The sequence below is a fragment of the Crocodylus siamensis genome, chromosome 1 (assembly GCF_052110815.1).
Source record: "Crocodylus siamensis isolate JL-2025a chromosome 1, ASM5211081v1, whole genome shotgun sequence".
Taxonomy (NCBI): domain Eukaryota; kingdom Metazoa; phylum Chordata; order Crocodylia; family Crocodylidae; genus Crocodylus; species Crocodylus siamensis.
This window is the reverse complement of record NC_143395.1, coordinates 368,430,467-368,450,446: the sequence shown is the minus strand read 5'-3', so window position 1 is coordinate 368,450,446 and position 19,980 is coordinate 368,430,467. Positions and strand designations below refer to the sequence as shown.

The 19,980-nt window shown below is 41.1% G+C and overlaps 2 protein-coding genes across 2 annotated transcripts in view; one reads left to right on the top strand and one right to left on the bottom strand.

Moving 5' to 3' along the window:
* Positions 1 to 19,980, bottom strand: part of FAM124A (family with sequence similarity 124 member A) — a 193,796-nt gene that overhangs the window by 126,740 nt on the left and 47,076 nt on the right. The window lies entirely within an intron of this gene.
* C1H13orf42 (chromosome 1 C13orf42 homolog) lies at positions 10,663 to 15,906 on the top strand. Its single transcript, XM_090031724.1, has 3 exons — positions 10,663 to 11,082; positions 15,059 to 15,206; positions 15,671 to 15,906. Exons 1-3 carry the CDS (start codon positions 10,663 to 10,665, stop codon positions 15,904 to 15,906), a joined length of 804 nt encoding a protein of 267 aa, XP_089887850.1.

Genomic DNA, 19,980 nt, shown 5'->3' with positions numbered 1-19,980 from the left:
AGCATAGATTAAGGGAGAAGGAGAATTGTGGAAGATAGTCAAGTAAAGGGGGCCTGTGCTGGTGCAAAGGTATACATCCCTTCTGGTGGGACCCTACTGAGAGCATGTGGCATGGCCCCTGCGCAGTCTCCCCTCTCTGGAGTTAGTGGGATTATACCAGGATTCCAACCCCACCATGAAGAAGAAGAGCTGTGCTGACAGGTTGCCATGTAGGAAGGAAAATTGATGTATCAGAGTTTAATTGGAGCTGGAAGCAGATAATCCAGTTAAAGATCAGGGCAAGCAGGTCAGTAACATACTTGCCTGTTCCAAATTAATTTGAAGAACTCCTGCTTGCAAAATCCACTCCTCATTTAGCGATCATGGAGGCATCTCAACTATTTGTCACCTTCACTCACCAGGGACTTCATCAATGGGTTGATGGATGAGACAGGCTACAAGCCAGACTTCACAATAATTCTTCGGCCATCTTTGGAACAAAAGAGTCAAGAGGCAACAGAATAACTAATCCCACAAAGACTAAGAAAACCTAAAGAGGTTTTAACAGTGTTTCTACCCAGAGGACATGAATACTGCCAATGAAGCAAGCAAGACTGACTGGTTGTCCTTTAACCCACTGTGACTTACTGAGGACACAACAAAGTTTGCTTGTCAGAACTGTCACCGAGGCAGAGCTTTTAATGGCAGCAGTTATTTTAGGAAACAAAGGGGAAAAAAAGCCTATGTACTGCGGTGGATAAGTGTGGCAACCTTTTGCCCTCTGAGAATGCTGCCAAGCAACGGTCTCAGAGACATCATGACAATAAAGAGCAGCAGTAAGTGCTTTTATTGTTTTGAAATGTGATTTCCACTAAACATTTTCAGAACGGTACTACAAGAGCACCTAAGCATTTAAATAAATTGTTACTGGAAAGTGACTTACTTAGACAACACCTTCCTAAGTATTTTCCTGGAGACGAACTGCATGTGGCAATTATTTACCTCATCCCTCAGGTGGGATGCAATTATGGCTAACAATGCACACCAAGGCCATACAACAAATGTAAATATTACATCCAGTGAAACACTAGGAAGAATTTATGAGGCTTAAGGCAAAATGCAAGTACCCATATTTTATTCTTGACCAAGAGAAATTGGCTCACATTCTTACAATAAATTCTATTAGAATTTTAAGGACCAAGACCTTAGTTTTATGTCTTTCCAGGACACAAAGTAATCAATTCTTAACTCCATTTACCACAAAACATTGCAATGTGTCCATTTAGAAGGCCAGGCTGCTGCACTTGCTCTCAACTATTTCAAGTTGCTTGATCAATCAGATTAGTCAGGCATGACTGGCTCTTGATGAATCTATACTGCATGATAAGCAGAGATCCTGGTTTTCTCTGATTAAATTTTTGAATTAAGAAAGGTAACCCAAAATCCACATTTTTCCAAGGTTAAAATGTTTTGGGCTACTTTTTTAATCTGAAAATTGGGGATTTTTTTATCAGGGAAAACCAGGATCCTTGATGATCAGAAACACCTATCATAATAGATTAGGAGGAATTATGAGGATGGTCAAGCATTAGAACAGGCTACCTAAAGCAACAGTAGAATCTTCGTCTCTGGAAGTTTTCAAGAACAGATTACACAGACACTTGGCTGTGATGGTTTGGTCAGAGATGATCCTGTCTTGAGCAGGGGACTGGACTAGATGACTTTGTGAGGTTCCTTCCAGCCCTAATTTCCTATGATCCTAAGGTTGTTACACTGCTGCGTTCCCCAGTGATTCTGTTATGCATAGTAAAAACAGTCACACTTTAGCGAGGGACAGAAGTTACACATAAACCAGTTTAACTGATGAAAAACTGGTTTAAACCTGTAACAGAATACAAGTTCAGTTCACAGAAACCAGTTTCAAAATGGCTGAAACTGGTTTAAGATAAACCTGGTTGAATGTACTGTCAGACTTAACTGATTTAAGTCAAACCAGTTTATGAAACTTCTGTCCCAGACTCCTTCCTGGTTCAAGTTAAGTCAGAGTCCCTCAGTATCCCAGCATTTTGCAACCCTGGACTGGACTGTGCTGCCTGCTCCAGAGAGCAGGGCTGGCCCTGCTCCTCTGCTCCCTAGCTGGAGCAGTAAGGGCCGTCTCACTGGTCTCACTGGCTGGCTCACTGCCCTCCCTCAGGCAAATCCTGGGGTCTGGGGCCAGGAAGGAAGGTTAAATTTACCTTCCCCGGAGTATAGAGCTGCCCTGCCTTGTTTACTTAGTGCTGGCTGTGACTCTGGACTACAAATCCCAGAGGCACCTGGAAGCAGGAAGAGCAAGTGATGAGCAACCTGGTAGAGTCCTGCTGCTGTGATTCTGGACTGCAAATCCCAGAGACCTCAGAGGCAACAGGAAGAGGAACCAAACACACAGCCCATGCTAGCTATGTGCCAGAGAGTCATGCTGTAGCCTCCTGGCTTCTGACTTGAGCCACTGCAGGCATGTGGCTGCATTTCCTGAATCAAAAGTGAAGGTGAAGTTTCCATTTACCCTTTCCATTCTTCTACTTCCCCATTCCTTCATCTCACATACTCACTAGAAGTTTGCCTCAATTCTCTCAGTGTACACATAGATTTCATAGATTTCATAGACATTAGGGCTGGAAGGGACCTCGGGAGATCATCGAGTCCAGCCCCCTGCCCAAAGGGCAGGAAGTCAGCTGGGGTCATAGGATCCCAGCAAGATAAGCATCCAATTTACTCTTGAAGGTGTTCAATGTAGGTGCTCGAACCACCTCTGCTGGCAGACTGTTCCAGACCTTAGGGGCTTGGACAGTAAAGAAATTCTTCCTTATGTCCAGCCTGAAACGGTCTTGCAGGAGTTTGTGACCGTTCGACCTCGTCATCCCTTGGGGCGCTCTGGTGAACAGACGTTCCCCCAGATCCTGGTGGTCACCCCTGATAAACTTACAGGTGGCCATCAGATCACCCCTGAACCTGCACTTTTCCAGGCTAAAGAGTCCCATGGCTCTCAGCCTGTCATCATAAGATCTGTTTTCCTGACCTCTGATCATGCGTGTGGCTCTTCTCTGGACTCTCTCAAGCTTCTCCACATCCTTTTTGAATTGTGGAGCCCAAAACTGGATGCAGTACTCCAGCTGCGGCCTCACCAAGGCCGAGTACAAGGGGAGAATGACGTCGCGGGATTTGCTCGAGAAGCATCTATGGATGCAAGCCAGCATTTTGGTCGCTTTACTAGCCGCAGCATCGCATTGGAGGCTTATGTTCATCTTGTGGTCAATGATGACCCCCAAGTCTCATGCCAGAACAGGAGAAAAACTGGGGTATCACAAGCACCTCCACTCATTACACTGGCTTTCTATAGCTTCCTGTAATGTATGTAGTCTGAGTCTTAGCTACAAGGCAGTCCATGTCTGGGGCACAGCATACCTAAAGGTTTGTCAAAAGTTCTAGGAGGAAGACCAGCACAATGGAACTGTCTGCTATAAGAATAAAAGCTAATCTATGCAGTGTGTAGAGCTCTCTTGGAGGGTCAATCCAAGACTGTGGAACAAACTGCTTTAGGAAATAAGACTTAATCACAAACCTCAACACTTTCTGTTCCAAATGCAAGGCACATTTCTTCAACATGCCTTCTCCAAAATAAACACAGAGCAAATGTATAGTAAAAATATCTATTGAAGTAAAATGCTCTAGTGCATGGATGGCCAACCTGTGACACAAGTGGCACTGATAGCCTCTGTGCATGGCATGTGGCAGATCAGGGAGGGGCAGGCAGCACAGCAGCAGACAGGGAAGGGACCAGCAGGCAGAGCAGAAGATCAGGCAGGGAGCACAGAGCAGGAAGAAAAAAGCAGAGCAGCAGATCAGGAAGATGAAGGGAATCAGAGTGGCACTTAGGAAGCATCTGGGGCTAAATTGTGGTAGACTTGCTAAAACGTTTGCCCCCTACTGCTCTAGTGAATACACATCTCTTCCCCTGATGATGGGATGAGAGAAAGAGAACAAATCACAACTGACAGGTGTTATTTGGATCACTTAATGCACTACTGGAAAGTACTGTACTGTAGATAAGCAGATATCCTGGCTTTCTCTGATAAAAAAAAAATTCCCAATTTTCGGATAAAAAAAGTAACACAAAATCAACATTTTTCCATAAATGAAACACCACTATATATATATTAGTGGTGTTCCATATATATAGTAGTATTTCATTTTGATCATGGAAAAATGAGGATTTTGGGTTACATTTTTAATCTGAAAATTGGGGATTTTTTTTTATCAGAGAAAACCAGGATCTCTGATGTTAAGGGTGGTCTGAGAACGTACTGTATTTACTCATATACAAAATGACCCCCCCAGTAATTAGATTCTTTACATGGAAAATTTATAAATTTGTTATAATTTTCCATGTGTAGAATCCAACAAACATTTTCCATGTATAGAATCTAACAATCTAATACATTTATAAATTTTCCATGTATAGGCCCTAATTATTAGAGGGTTATCTTTTATTCATCCCCCTCACCACTGTAGGGAGGCAGACAGTGGCGGGGGGAAGAGGATCAAGCAGCTTGTCCCCTGCTTGTGTGTGCCCCCCTGCCACCTCTGCCCCCTGCCTGATCCCACGGCCTCAGACCCCCGCCTTTTCCTCAACCTCTGCTTCCCCTCTCCCCTTTGCATGATCAAAGCCTTAATGTGAAGAAGAGTTTTAGAAGATACAGAAATCCTTTATATTTTTTAGCTTGTACAGTAGCAGCCTATTTCCTCATTTGCTATTTGAGATAAATAGGGCTGGTACATACAAAAGAACCCAAAGTCCTGATTTTTAACAGAAAAAAAGCTTTTCATTCCAAAAGTCAAAACTGAAGTCACTTTTCACTTTAATACTTAGGCTTGTTGAAAACCCTGTTCAAAGTTGAATGGCTGATAGTTACTGAGCACCAAATTACAGAGAGGGAGGTTACAGTTCTGTTTAAAAATAGGAACGTTGTTTCATTTTGGGAAGTAAGGGACTTTCCTTTGTGCATGCTACTGGGTGAGCATAAGGGATGTTTTTTTCTATGATTTCACTTCCAATCTTATGTTAAATTTATATTTTTGTTAATTAGTTTTAGACTGTGCAACTTAGCTTCTGCAAGTTGGCAGATACTGCAGTCAAGAGAGGCTGATGGCATGGAATCCATATCAGTGGTGTCAGGATGGGTCTATCGCAAAACAGTTTAGGGACTTTCCAAGTTGGAAGGGGGGAAATGTTGTTTGTTCAAGATGAAACAAATGATCTAGGCAGTGATTTCCAAAAGGAGGCACCACTTTCCAATTGATGGAGAGCCTCCTGAAAGGAGCACTGAGGCAGAGGCACTAGCCAGGCTATCATCTCTATAACCTGAAGGAAAAGAAGAAACTGTTGCTCATGACTTCTGGCCTTTGGCCATATGATGTCACCATGTTTAACAAGAAGGCCTGTATTTTCCTCACCCCCTGGCCACAGAGGGATATCAGATAAACAGTGTTCAACAGCTAATATCTGACATTTCTAGCCAGCCAGAAAGAAGGATGATGTTAAAAAAGTAAGCTAAGTAAACTACTGAATAATCTTTTCAATCACATTCTGGTAGCTGAATGAAACAAGAGTCATGACAACTGATCCCAAATATCAAACTTTGGGGCTTCTGCAAGCTGGCAGATGACATAGTCAAGGAAAGTTGTTAGTAGCAGCTCCAAACTGATGGTTTAGTTTTCCAGTTGTATGGGGAGAAGGCTATGCCTTCATATCAGCATTCTTATGCTTGGAGGGTTTTTCTAAAACTGAAGGAAGCAACTAGAAGTGAGTGTGTACATGTGTGTATGCGTGTGTATGAGAGAGAGCACATAGCGAGTTCACAGAGTCTGTTTGAAAATAGTGCCATTAGGATAGTTTGTCAGTTGCCTAAAACAGTAGTAAGTTAAATGATTTCTCCATGTATGCATGTAATTTAAAAGTTGAGAGGTGTGTGTTTAAATCCTGGGAAATTATTTTTGCCTGAATTTTTGTTTCCTTGGTAAATGCCACAAAATATTTTGTTCTGAACTTAATTGGAATGGCTATACTGGGATAAGAACAGACTGGTTATGGATTTTAAAGGCTACAATTTTGGGAAACATCCTTCAGTGATAAGATAGCTAGAGATCAACCTGGGAGAGATTTGTATCAGTTACTTGGGTACAGTCAAATAGCATTTGAATTTATAATACCTTGCTTTTTTTGGGTGCTGATAGCTATTGCCCACACCCCATACCTATATAAAAAACTGAGATTTTTTCTTAATTAGGGAAATTTCAGCTTATTAACATATCCAGCAGTCAGAATGGTTTGTTGCAAACTCATCGCCCCCCAATTTGATTTGCTTTTGTGCTTGATTTCCTAAGTTTTGTTTAGTTACAAATGATATAAAATTATAAAATTGCTGTCTTGCTTGGATAGCATGGGCTAGAACTGCAAGGAGCTTAGGCATAGATAACAGGAGCAGAATACAAAACAGAGTCCATGGAACACCTCTTATTTACTAATCCCCACAAAACAAAACCACTACTGAAGAAAATCATAGAGCAGAAAAGCATTTTAAATACAAAAAACTTTGGCTTGCCTACGTTGGAGTCAAAGTGCCAAATAAGCAAACAAGATACAAGAGCTGCATTGTTAAAGGTAGTAATCTTAGATGCCATTAAATATTTAGCATGGTCTATTTGATCTGTTTCTCTCTGGCTTCGTCTTTGGGAGATCTTTATTTAGGGTTTAATAGCTTCCTGTAAATTTGGTAGTTGAAATTAACAGGCTAAATATCCTTCTTCAAATTCTTTATCTGGAAAAAAAATTTTGGAATAAGGTCTTATAAGATCTTGTGTTTTATTTATCAATAAGGCTAGATATGGCAAGCATATTCAGTTCTGAACACTAAGACTAGGAAAGAGGAATGTTTTCTGTTGGCTGAATCACAATTGCCTTGAGTATGAGAATAATTCTATTTACCCAGACCTAATAATATTTGTAGGCATGAACACAGGTATTCCATACACATGTGTAGATAGGGCTCAGTATCTTCTTCTCCTGAGTTCACATCAACACAAAACACACAAGCTAAGTATTGCCTTTAATGATAGCCACAGTGTTTTCTTATAACCTTAACCACCCCACTCCAATTCCCACACATGAGGCTTTTTTTAAAATACAGGTGCAAATCTAAGGAAAACGTGAATTTTTGTTTTTTGGACTCATGAATAAATAATATTAGCTCTTCCTTTTTAATTCACCCTTGCAGCAATGAGCAACAGGAACCTGGTTGTCTCCTGGCACAAGGTAAATTTCATCTGTTGAACTATTTTTTTTAGCAGGGAGGATGGGAGAACCCAGTAGGGTCAGCTAAGCACTTAAATTAGATTATTAAAATTAAGCATTTTAAGTCCTGCTGAAGGGTTTAGTCAGTGGGATAGATATGCAGACTTCAAACACTATTGCCGAAGGTTGAGACGATTCATGTACTTAAAATCACACCATATAACATCTATTTTACCCTTATCACTGCAAGCAGTGTTGATTTTTAATTTATAGCTTTTGTTGGCTTCCAAAATAACTCCTGGTAAATGAACTCAGAGATCAAGCTGCTGTTGAAAGGCATTGCTTTCTAGCAGTCCTAAAGCTGCTCCCATTGCTTTTAGTGAATCATAGAACTCCTGTTCAACCAATGGGTTCCTTGAGCTCTTATCAGTGCCTACAAGAGTCCCTCGCAACTAGTTAATTGCATAAGTCAGACCAGCTACATGTGCAAAGTACCTACCACTCCATAAAAAGGTCCAACCAGCTATAAAGTTAGACCTTGAAAAATGTCTAATGTACAAATTTTAGAGTTGGTTTCTATCCAGCTTTAATCTGCACATGTGGCAGGGTCTCCCCTGTGAGCTGACCAGGCTCGCAGCCACTGAGGTGCACCATGCACAGCTGGGGCTGAGAGTCTTGTAGCTGAAGGGAATCTCCATCCTGGTAGTGCCCCACAGCTACCAGGATCAAGAGTCCCACAGCTGTGGACTCTTGGTCCCAGCAGCCTTAGGATGGCACCTGGATGGAGATTTCCACAGCTCAGAGGGACTCACAGTCCCAGTGGCCATGGGGCGCTGCCACAGCTGCGAGTCCCCTTAGCTATGGGACTTGAAGCTGCAGGAGCTTTTTATTTGCTGGTGCAGGGGGAGCCTGGGTTGACAATACAGAGCTCCCCCTTTGCCTGCAATAAGGTGTGATAGGATCCGATGCTGGATTCCACAACCGTGCCTCCTGCAATGGATTGTGTGGATCATGTATCAGATCGTAACACACCTTTACCTGAATGTCGAGAGGGGCCCCAAGTCATTGACATCAATGGAAGTATTGTAGGCATAGTAGCTACAAGGTCTAGCTGAGAGCCTATATTCAGGCATTTACTGCACCAGTGGTGTCTGCAAAAAGAAATAGTAGGAAATTCATCAAACCAAATTCTGCTTTAAAAGGATGTCCTGGAGGTGTCTCACTCTTTTTGGCTTGGGGTAGGGTGTATCATGTGATACAAATGAGATGGACACAGATTTAAGAGAATGATTGAAAAATTCCTTATACATTTATGTTTTAAAAAAAGGAAATATACCCTAGAAGAGTAGACCCCGCTCCATTTTTACTAGGCTATTTTGTGAGCCAGAAGGACACAAGGAGTCACCATACCAGAACTAGGCTGAAGCCTCTTTGTACAGCTCCAGTGGAACAAAAAGATCATAAAGTCAATACACAAACTACCTGGTTTGGGGAAGGAAGGGGGACATGAACTCCTGAGCAAGTAACAGAACCATAACTCTGTTCTCAGCTGGTTATAAGCAGCTGAGTTTAGTACAGAGTTCTAAAGCTACTCTAATTTTAATTGGGAGCCAAACCAGTACCAGAATGAGGGAGCAAGGAAGCAGCATAAAGCTATCTTTCACCCCCCTTAGGGGTTAGGAAGTTTCTTAACATTTTTAGATTTGAGGCGCCCCTTGAGAAAGGAAAACTCTTAGTTTTCACTTGTTTGTTTCACTACAGAACATATTAAAATAATTCTGTTGCAAAGAGCTCAGAAAGACAATGACAGGTCAGAATGTTTCTGACACTGGATTCCTGACTGAAACCTCTGGAATTATCTTGTGAATCAGGCTTGAACACCTAACCATGCTAATACTGAGTGACACACTGCAGGACGCTTGAAAGGATTTCATGGCATCCTGGTTGAGAATCTTTGGCTTAAATATACATAATCTTTAAAAATTACAATGTGCAATCAGTGCCCCATTGATCAGCACTTGTGGAAGAATGTATGACCTTAAACACATGCATTCATATTGCTATGTGATACCCCTAGAGCCTACTGCACAGCTCTTATGACAATCCACAGGCAAGATTCTCAGTGACCTCAAGGAGAGTTTTGCCTCAGTAGAGACTGAAGGACTGTAGCTATGATCTTTGAAAATAAAGAAGTATTCTCAAACACACAGGACATAAGCAGAATGTGTTACCTAAACACAGGTGAAAATTTAAGCTCTGAGCACTGCTGTAGGATTGTCAGTGAAAGCTGGCTGGGGACTGACTAACTCCATTTGAGGCACTAATTACATTGTGGGCACTGTACAGATACAGCAATGAATTAACATGTCAGTAATATATATCATTCTCTATTCTTTAGACCAAATTGTAGGCAGAAACTCAGTATTCTAATGTCTGCAATTTATTCAAGTAAAACAACTAAAGCTCAAAGTCTTAAGTGTAACAGTTTCCTTGTTCATTTTTTTTCTTGCTATGTTGAGGTAAAGGATAGTTTAGAACAGCATTTTATTAGACAGCATCTCTTACATGATGCAGTATTTGGACAGAGTGTAATGGATCTGGATACATGAGTCCACTTTATTCCTAACAATGATGTGCAATCAGATAGCTGTAACCCTCTCTCAGTTACCATAGTACAGAACACAAAATCCTCTTCCAGAGCAGCCAAACTCCTTGCAGTTGCAATGATCTACATTTTACAGATGATCCTTTCCTGATCAGTCTTCCCGTCTTGATCTGGGATTATTTGATTTTTTTTCCCCAAGAAAATACAAATCAACAGTCTGCTGAACCATTTAACAATATGTCTTAACCAATAGACATATTCTTGGACCTTTAGAAGTAGTTCAGTACCATGGTCAGCACAAAGAGGACACCAATCTATGTATCCATAAGGTGAAGTAAAGGGCTAATATATGAAGGATGTGACACTGAAGGACATAAAGGAACTTTGAAGACAACGGTGGAGAGAGCAATTTTTTCCTATGCTGCTGATTGATATGGGGAGAGATTAGATGGAAAAATGAGAGAAAGACATATGACTGGCTGTACTAGGTTTGATCAGTGAGAAGAACAAAGCTGCTCAACTGATGCAGATGGAACAGAAACATGTGCTTCTGGATTATCAATTTGCTCTAAGAGAAACTGCATCACACAAAATTGAAAGAAGCAACATGTTTTCACTACTCATTACAGCATGCACCTGCAAATTGCTTTTCAGCTGAAGACAGGCATTCTGGATACTAACTACCCACCTCTGGCTTAAATCCAGAGGCTAAATAAGAGAAGGTGCAAGGTAAAGAAAGTGCCACATTATGTTTAGAAAGATCCATTCAATATTTCAGCCCAACTCCCATAGGAGGAATCTGATTGATGACATCCCATGTTATGATGGCACAAGCTCTGCTGTGAGGCTGATCCGCAGCACTTCAATGTATGTTCTTGGAGAGGAGCAGCAGAAACTGAGTGAATCCTTGAAAAAATGTAAAAGTACAGCCAGCATAGACTCATATGTTTGCTTTGAGCAGAAAGAGGAAGACAGGGCCTGGATGTACTCTAAGACCCAAGACTGCTTAAAATACTTACAGGACCTCTTAGCCCTGAGGAAAAAATACCTTGCCAGCATCAATGACTTGAAGTCTATGAATGCAACAAATAAAATCTCTCCTGTGTCTACAAAATCCTCCAAAACAGGGAAAAACCCACCACCACCTTCTTCCAAACAATCTTCTAAGGTAGGGACCTCAGCATGAGAAACTTTTGCCATTGGCCTTAACAGTATCATGCATGGATGCATGGTTTCTTTTGATTTTCCATTTCAGCATTCTTACAGATTGCCTTACACCATTTGAAATATTGTTTAGAGAATTATTTATTACATGTCACCAATCATACAAGAATGAGCAAAAAGAATTGGATTAGATAGTGCCTGATGAATTAGCTTTGATTTTCTTTACATCATAGATATAGCCAGCTGCAATAAATTATAGTTCAATAGGAATGACTGAATTCAGTGCTGCCTGAGCATATACAGGAAATACTATGTCATCATTTAGGATTATTGGCCAGAATCTGATGATAGTGCATGAACTTTGAAAAACGAATCTTCTGGTGTCTATAAGAGACAGGTGTCATATTTTTCTGATCATAATTAGCCATGTTAGATTTTTTATATATTTTGAAATTATTATTTGCATTATAAGAAAGAGCCATACAAATCAAGTGATTTATAGACAGTCAGGGAGAGCAGAAAATCGGTTATAATTAATTACATGTAGAGGCAGGGCTGGAAAAGTCTTTTTTAGTGGAAAACAGATATGCTTTCATAGACTAAACTGATGAATGCATTTCTTGTCACTTCTCAGTTCTACTACAATCATTCTGGACAGACAAACAAATTAAACAGTGTTAAAAGGGAGAGGGTTAGGGTTACCATGCACTGGTGCCCCACAGTAATGCTTTCATGCATCTCCTATCCTATGGTAAATGAAAGCTAAACCAGGGCAGATTAATCCTGAATGAAATAGGACTAAATTATTGTGGTTTAGCTTTCGCTTATTGTGAGATAGAAGCGGGCACACAAAACAGTTACTGCAGAGTAGCTGATGCAAGGTAAAACTCCCTCCCCTTCTCTTAACTCAGAACAACTTATTCACCTGTCCACGCCCTGTGTGATCTTGAATGAGTGGCTTTATTGTACCTTCATTACTCTGGAGTAAACTGGGGATGATAACACTTCCATTCTGCAAAGGAATGTTATGAGGACAACCCCCCCCCCCATAAGTAGAAGGTGCTTAACCTAGTAATGAACTATGTAAGCACTTAAAGAACTAGGGATTCCTGGAGGAGGAGGAGATTGAAATGCAATGAGTATTTATAGATCCAATATAAGCAATGTGGAGGATAGCTAGATTCATGTGAATACTTATGAAAAAATGGTGGTGGGGGTGTGTGTATGTGTGTAAATGTAAGAAAGAGGAGGGAGTATGAATGTTTGTGAAATCCATAAAAAGATAACGTTGTTCCCAAAATGATCATAGACCACATAGTACTTCATGGTTCTCTACCATGGGTATTTGTAGCTGTTACAGACTGGAGAGTTCAGTAAACTATGAGATTATTGGAGATTTTATATCAGTCTCTGCTTTGAAATTATTGACAGAACATTATATAATTGAACAACCTGTATCTTCACTGATCAGGCAGACAGAATATTCTCAACACTAGTTTCAAGCAGTGGGTATGAGTCCCACTGTCAACTCATGGGGCCTGGTGAGTATTGATCCTCAGTGCTCCCTTCTCTTGAAATTTGCTATTTATTAATATATTGGCAGCTGCTTTGAAAGCAGACAACAAAAAAATCTTCAGCTTACTGTAATTACATGGCAGATGAATGTTGATAGACCAGCTTTTAAACTAGAACCATCTCCAAATGCTTTAATAAAATAAAGAAGCATGGATTGTGGTCTTTCATTTCAGTTGCATTTGTACATTGTATGCATCTGAACTGTTTTATTCATCCAGTCACATGGAAGGCTTAATGCAGCTGGGATGCAGAGCTCCCAGAAGCAGACAGTCTGTCTGAAGGAATGTTGTGCTAATGTAGCATGATCACAATCCCTGCTTTGACAATTGATTCACAACTGGTCAGTGCAGCCCCCAAACCAAAGGGATGGTGAAATTTAAAGGTCACAGGGTTGAATCATTGCATCCTCTAGGAAGCTCCTACTAGCAGTGCCATGACCATGCTTAGATGTCCAGCTATGACAGAAGTCCTGTGGGAGGGTGCTGCTGCGGACCAATCCTTTTAGGGACGTAGTTATTTCTGATGACTCCCAGGAGTTGCAAATTATGCTCATGACATTGAAGAAATTTCCTAGGCACAGCGATCGTATGTTTTAATGCTCCATGGACCTAATGGCCAATCTGGCTAACGGGATTTTTTCACTTTCTTTCAATGTGCTTTGGATCAGGATTTATGTCTGTATCATATTTGGTACACTGATGTTCAGTAAATAATGCTAGGATATTAGAGAGATTTGCATAGAAGTGATTATTTAGTGAGAGGGAAAGACCTGAAGAGATAGGCTGAAATACAGGAATGCAACTTTCACTATCAGACCAGGAGCCAAAAGACAAACCTGCTTATATAGATATGTAGCCTAAGATTTTAAGGTATGGCCTGGTGATGGTGAGGTAGGTGGCATCTCCACATCCTACCAGCAGTGGCTACAGCAGTGTGCTGATAGCTGCCCCCAGCCAAGGTTGGGGAGCTAAGGGCAGTTGAGCTTGACGTGAGCCGCATCACTCCCATGTTTGCTGTTGACTATAGCAGCTGGTATGCCTAATAAGCTGCTAGGCTCTGTTGGAACTTTAACCTGCCCCGAGGAGTTAGTACTGTTTCCTTTTTTGATTCATGGGAGATTTACAGGTCACCAGGTCATTTACATGTTGCTGCTATTAGTGCAGTTATTCTGCATTTATACTTGGGTTTCAGAACAGGTTTTGACCAAGAAAGTGAGAAAAAGCAGTGGTAAAGGATGCAAAAATTACTGATTACTGTAGGTAGGGGAATACACCTTACAAATATAAAGCCTGCATAAACTCCTTCTGTCCCTGGAGTGTTGCTATATACAACAGTTCTTCTTAACAATAATACTAAAAGTTGAACTTTGGTGTAACAAATAATTGAATCTCAGTGGCTAGCACTATGTCATCTGATTATAGCTGACTAGCTCTTGTGTATGAATAGCCTTGATTCTTGCTGAAGTGCTAACTCTATCAGGCTCCTGCTCATAAACAGATAATATATGACATCAGCAGGATATGTTGCACACTGAGTCATTGTCACCAACACAAAAGGTAGAGTCACAGCTCCATAGCACTGGCTTAAAGGAAAAAAAATGGTTCTCAAGGGATCAGGAAGTGGCCCAGAATACCTAGGTTATTTGTCTACTTTTTAAATGGTACTTTTATCAGCAGATCACAGGATCATTTTTAAACACAAGGCCACATTGATTTGTACTTCTCTACCTGTTTCTGTTCAATGGAAATTCAGTTCTTTTCCTTCCAGACACCTACATAATTTAGGGAATTTTGAATTGAGATCCAGATCCCAAAGTCAGAACTGGGTATAAAACAGATTACTTGAGCTAAAACTGGGATTCTGAAACTTGGCCTCAGCACGGCACAGTGGTGGCTCCATACTGCTGCCAGTGGCACAAGCTTTCCCTAAGATGAGGGAAAAAATTGTAGCCTTTAGAGAGAATATCCTGTGGGAATCAATAAACTCTCAGTACTCTCATTGCAAGTAATAGGAGTTTAGACACCCAAATCAGTGCTGAGCACCTAGATTAATTTTTTGATCTGGCCCAAAGACCTCAGCTCCTACTTGGTAACAAAATAAGTGGATAGAATTTCAGGAGTCAGTGTATTGGGGGTTGAACTCCTCTAGGAATTGTGGCCAAAATGGCCACACTGTATCAGGTATTGGCCCACTGGGACCAAAAGACCCAACCTGCGGGACAATTGAACCATTTTCTTGCTACCAACTCTGAATAACCTGTATGTCCAAATAAAATTTTCAGCTGTTTGAAATTCAGATACAGGTCTTGCAATTTGAGCCCTCCTCTGCTTGGCATAGTATGATTACTGAGAAGTAGTTCTGCCATGTTCTTAGCATGCTTTTCTCCCCACCCATCTGTTCAATAGATATCACTGGAAGGAAAAGTCCCACAGCCCAATTCAGATGTAAAAGAAGCAATAGCTTACTTCGACTCGATTATTGCAGAACTGGATACAGAGAGACGGCGGAAAATTCCTGCAACAAACCTCCCAAACGCGGATGTTGACTTTGATGGTGAAGTCTATATACTTCATTTAAGTTATGATTAGTAAGGGGCTGGTGGGGAAATGTAGGTTTATGAGGGAGAGGTGTTATGTTTGTTCTCTGCACAGAAGTGAATTTCACCCTCCAAATTTTACACCCAGTTTTCGTGGCTATAAAACTTTTATAATTTTATGCAGGTTTTCCCCTTTCCATATTCATAAATGATTATCTGTTTATTCCCCTCAAGCTTACAAAACAAAAATTCACCTACAGACTAAGACAAAGTATAGAAAGAAAGTTGGACACCAAAATTCATATTGATTAAAAAGTTAAAAACAGACATTAGAACTGGAAATTATTATGGACCCTGGAATAGGTTATTTAGCATTTCGACCAGACAGGACTTCACTGGCATCCTTCTTTCTGAACGAATATCTGAACATTAGCATTCATTGGAAAGCTGTATTAACTACAGACTATCTTCTGTCTTTCAGTTGCTACCAGCACTAGTGAACACAGTTTACATTCAAACTGGATTCTTCGTGCTCGGAGACATTCACAGGATACCTCACAAACAGCAAAAGCAACAAACCAGGCTCAAACAAACAGTCAGAGAACCACCACTGGCTCCAGAAAGAGACTGGAAAGACATCCAATGTACTTACCCAAAGCAGTGGAGGGAGCATTCAACACTTTAAAATTTAAACCTAAAGCACGTAAAAAGGAATAGCTCTAGCTGGAAGATTGCTATACAAAATAATGTGTAATATTTATCTTTTTTTAAAAACTATGTCCCACCATGTACACAATAGTAGTGGCAAATGAGTATGTGTTCACTGAAGGTTCTTTATGCTGTATGTATTTTAAGCCATGGTTATTCCAGGTTTGGACTGACATCAGAGTTTAGCTCATCGAGTTCACTGTGCCTAACAATACTGCTTTATCACCAGAGGAAAAGAACCCCTTCAGCTTGGCAAGCATTTTTCAGTGTTGTTATTGGAAGCAATGATTCAAAGATTGCCTGGTGCAGTAATTTTTCTTCACTCGACTACTGCAAAGTAGATCTGTTAATATGTGGTGAGCTTGTGCATCAGTAATTCCAATTACAGTGAAATGAATTTTCCTCATCTTTGCATGTGAAAACTTAGTATGTGCCATCACCAGTCCCATGACCTGAGATCATGAAGTGGCACTAGTAAGAGGATGTGGTAAAGGAAGAAATTGCTGCAATGAGAGCAGCCTGCATTTTGTGACATTTTTTCCCGCCATGTGTTAGGGGAAAAAAAAATCAAGTAGTTCCTATATGCAGCTTTCTGAAGGAAGTTATTTTCTTGTTGGAGACTGTATGTGAAGATTTTGTGCAGTTCTTTTCGTATGGCTACAAACAAAGTGTTTGTTTATTTTACTACCCAGATACAGACTAAGTCTTATTTAAATGCTGGAATCTGAAATATTCATATGTTCTGTTACTAATGTTTAACCCCAGTGAGCTGAGACTTTTTTAATCAGTCAGGCATAGACTGTTCTCTAATGGGAGGCAAGGGGTGGAAGGAAACTACCAAGGAATCTTAAGGAACCCTAGCACATCATCATCAGGTTTCATCCGTTATCTGGATTTCTGCATAGTATTTCAATGCTTTCGTTCAAATGTAAACATCCTAAACATATTACAGAGGTGCTCCAAAGGAGGTGCTTTTGCCTTAGAGGTGCAGTATGTGCTCTATGCCAGAGGTTCTCTACCTCAACACACTTGACACATCCCTCAATAGATTTGAGGCACCCCTTGGAAAATATCTGCTCTTAGTTTTCACTTGTTTTTTCGGCTACAGAAACATAATAGAGCAGTTCTTCTGTTGCAAAGAACTCAGAATGACCACAACAGGTCAGAATGGTCTTAACACTATGTATTCCTATTTGAAATCTTCGGCATCATCCTGTGAATCATGTCGGCGCATGTAACAGTGCTAACATTGCACCCTGTGGCACCCTTGAAATGATCTCATGGCACGCCAAGGTGCCACAACACCCTGGTTGAGAATCCCTGCTCTGTGCTTACTGCGCGGTATTTGGAACTGTTCATGCATGCAGCATGCCTATTTCCCTAATGTGCAGTGAGCAAATTAAGAACTATGCTGATGCACTAACCTCCTGCTGCAGTGGCCTTTCAGAATAGGTAGCTCTCTTTGAGTCCCTAAAATGTGTTGGAGAGAGCCCTTTGTGCTTCACTGTCTTTTCTTTTAATTGGCCTTCAAGCAATATGGATCTACAGTGCAAGGCCATAGCAAATGAAACAGAAGACAATTCCATTTTAACTGTCCATCTGCTCAATTTGTTGATACTTCCTGCTTCTATGTTCAGCAGTTTTTCTACCAAAGGACTTGGATCCCTATCCAGTGGCAAAGACCACTGTATTCATCAGTTTGTGGCATTGTGGCCTCATGAGCATCAGGCGTTCTATACTGTGGTATATGACAGGTGACAAGGAGATCTGCATTTCTGTGCTTCTTGGCTGAGTTACTTGACCAGTATCTGACAATGAGTAAACATGCCTCACTCAAATCTTATTGATTTAGGATGCTTTATTTCACCAGATAGCAGAGTACTGATGGACACAAATTCAGCTGTTCACTGCTGACATCTACTGATAGTCTACCGTTTATCTTCCTAGTGATGTTCATGAACAGGGTTTTGCTTCTGTAACACTTCAGTCTTATCTGTTCTTTCTTCACACTCAGTCTAAACTGTAGGTCTGCCTGATCTATCTACATAAACCCAGCCAACAGCAACAAGAGAGTCTGGTGTCAGGCTACAACATTGCATTAATGGATAACTTTGCTCTCCTTTTACTGCTGCTCCTCATGGTCAAACAGCTTTCCCCATGCTCTTGCTAATGGCAGCCAGTGCTGGCAGCCAACTTTTTGCCTCTCATCTGTTGGCCCTATCCACTCTGTGGGAAAATTAAAAATGTTTCAGTATGCCTCCAAGTTTGGGCATGGACAAACATACCTCTCAGCCACTTTAAAAGCAAGGGAGGGAGCTGCAGTGTGGGAGCAGGCTGCAGCTGTTACATTCTGGGTGCATCTACATGAGATGGTTATTGCACAGTAGACTAATTAGCTACACAGTAAATGTCATGTATCTAGATGTGTGTCCCTATTAAGCTGGAGTAAACTAATTCACTCCACAGTAGGGTAGTACTTGTAAATACTATCTGCAGCAGTAAAAACCTCAGCACTAAACCTGTAGATGCTGACATGGCTGGCTGGGGCATGAGGGTGCTTCAGTAGCAGGGCCGCCTGCTGGCTAGTCCCATGCTGGATCACTCTTGTGCCCTAGCCAGCCCCCCTGCAACACATTGAGCTGTGGCGGGAAGCAGCCTTGGGCTGGCAGGCTGACCCCCCAGGCGCCTTGCAAGCTGAGGCTGCTCTGACCCACCTCAACCTGCTCTAATTTTGGGAGGGCACCTGGGAGCAATAAACTCCCTTCTCATTAGGGTGAGAAGTGAAGTCATTTTGACAACCTGTGGCACCTTGGGAAACCCCAACACAGGTGTGTCTCTGAGGCCATTTCCACCGTTTTTTGACCACTTTCTACAGTGTGTAAAGGGACTCAAATGTTCTGAAAACCTGCTCTATAACCTTTTTGAAGAACAGTAATTGAATTATATAATAATTGAACATGACAGACAGTGTTCTCCCATGCCAGTGCAACACAATCTCTGTTGTGATGTATGTGTACTTGGGGTTTAGAAAGAAAAATGTTTCTAAATTTTTCAGACTTTTTGTCTTTATTTTCTTCACCTTTACTTGCACTCATGGCAGATCAGCTACTGCATAAGGAAATAAACTAAACAAGAAAGCAGTTTCCCTAAACAATTCCATCCCCAACCCCCCTTTTTAAATGCACACATGTTTTTAAATAGGCCTAAATTGCCTATTTACATATTCAGAGCACAAAATCAGTTATCTGGCTGTCTAGGGAGATGCAGGAGGCAGCTGACTGTTGGGAGTGCAGGATCAGGTTTTGGAGCTTACTGCACATATTATGGAAGACTTATTCCAGTAAAAGCAGCTCCACACCACAGTACCACTGCTGAGAAGTAGTGTCACAGCAGAGTTGGTCGGTGTGTTCTCTCAGTCACAACCCTGAGACCTGATGGACCTCATTTTGCTCTTTCTAGATCATATTGACTCTACAGAGGTATTCACAAGGCAACTCTCAAGACACTGTCTTAGCATTCAATAGGCTCAGATTAAAACCTGGGATAGATTTCCTGGAGTTTCTTCTTTCATTGTTTCAAAGTTCCATTTCATTGCAAAACCCAGGGTACCACAAGTTCATTGCATTAGTGTCACTGTTGAACACTAGTACAATGGGGATTCAGTGTATTTTCTCTCTTTCATACACGCCCAGTTGCTTGTATGAAATAGGAGATACTGTATAATAATGAGTAAGTAAATTTAGAGAGATGACGTTTTCCAAAGTTTTCATGCCCTGTAGAATTTAAACTCACGTTGTTTATATTATCATTCTGAATTGGACAACTTTGGCAGAGGCAGAAGACGTAGAGACGCTGGGTGTCTAATGGAAACTTGGCAGCTGGACAAGATGTCCACTCTGGTTTAAATCTTTCAGTGTTGTAGCTTTATAATTAAGGCAGAAGGTGTCAGCACAGCCATAGGGAAAGCACTGTAAGTAGAAGCCTGATGTAATGCACAAGAAAGATATACATTTATTTATTAAGTGAATGGGACACATTAAAAAGGAAAAGGTTTTCCACTAACACCACCACTCAACTTTAAAA

Coding starts and splice junctions, on each gene's coding strand:
- C1H13orf42 (XM_090031724.1), top strand. CDS start 10,663: ATGTTTAGAAAGATCCATTCAATATTTCAGCCCAACTCCCATAGGAGG. Junction 11,083..15,058: donor CTTCCAAACAATCTTCTAAG/GTAGGGACCTCA, acceptor TCTGTTCAATAG/ATATCACTGGAAGGAAAAGT. Junction 15,207..15,670: donor CGCGGATGTTGACTTTGATG/GTGAAGTCTATA, acceptor TCTGTCTTTCAG/TTGCTACCAGCACTAGTGAA.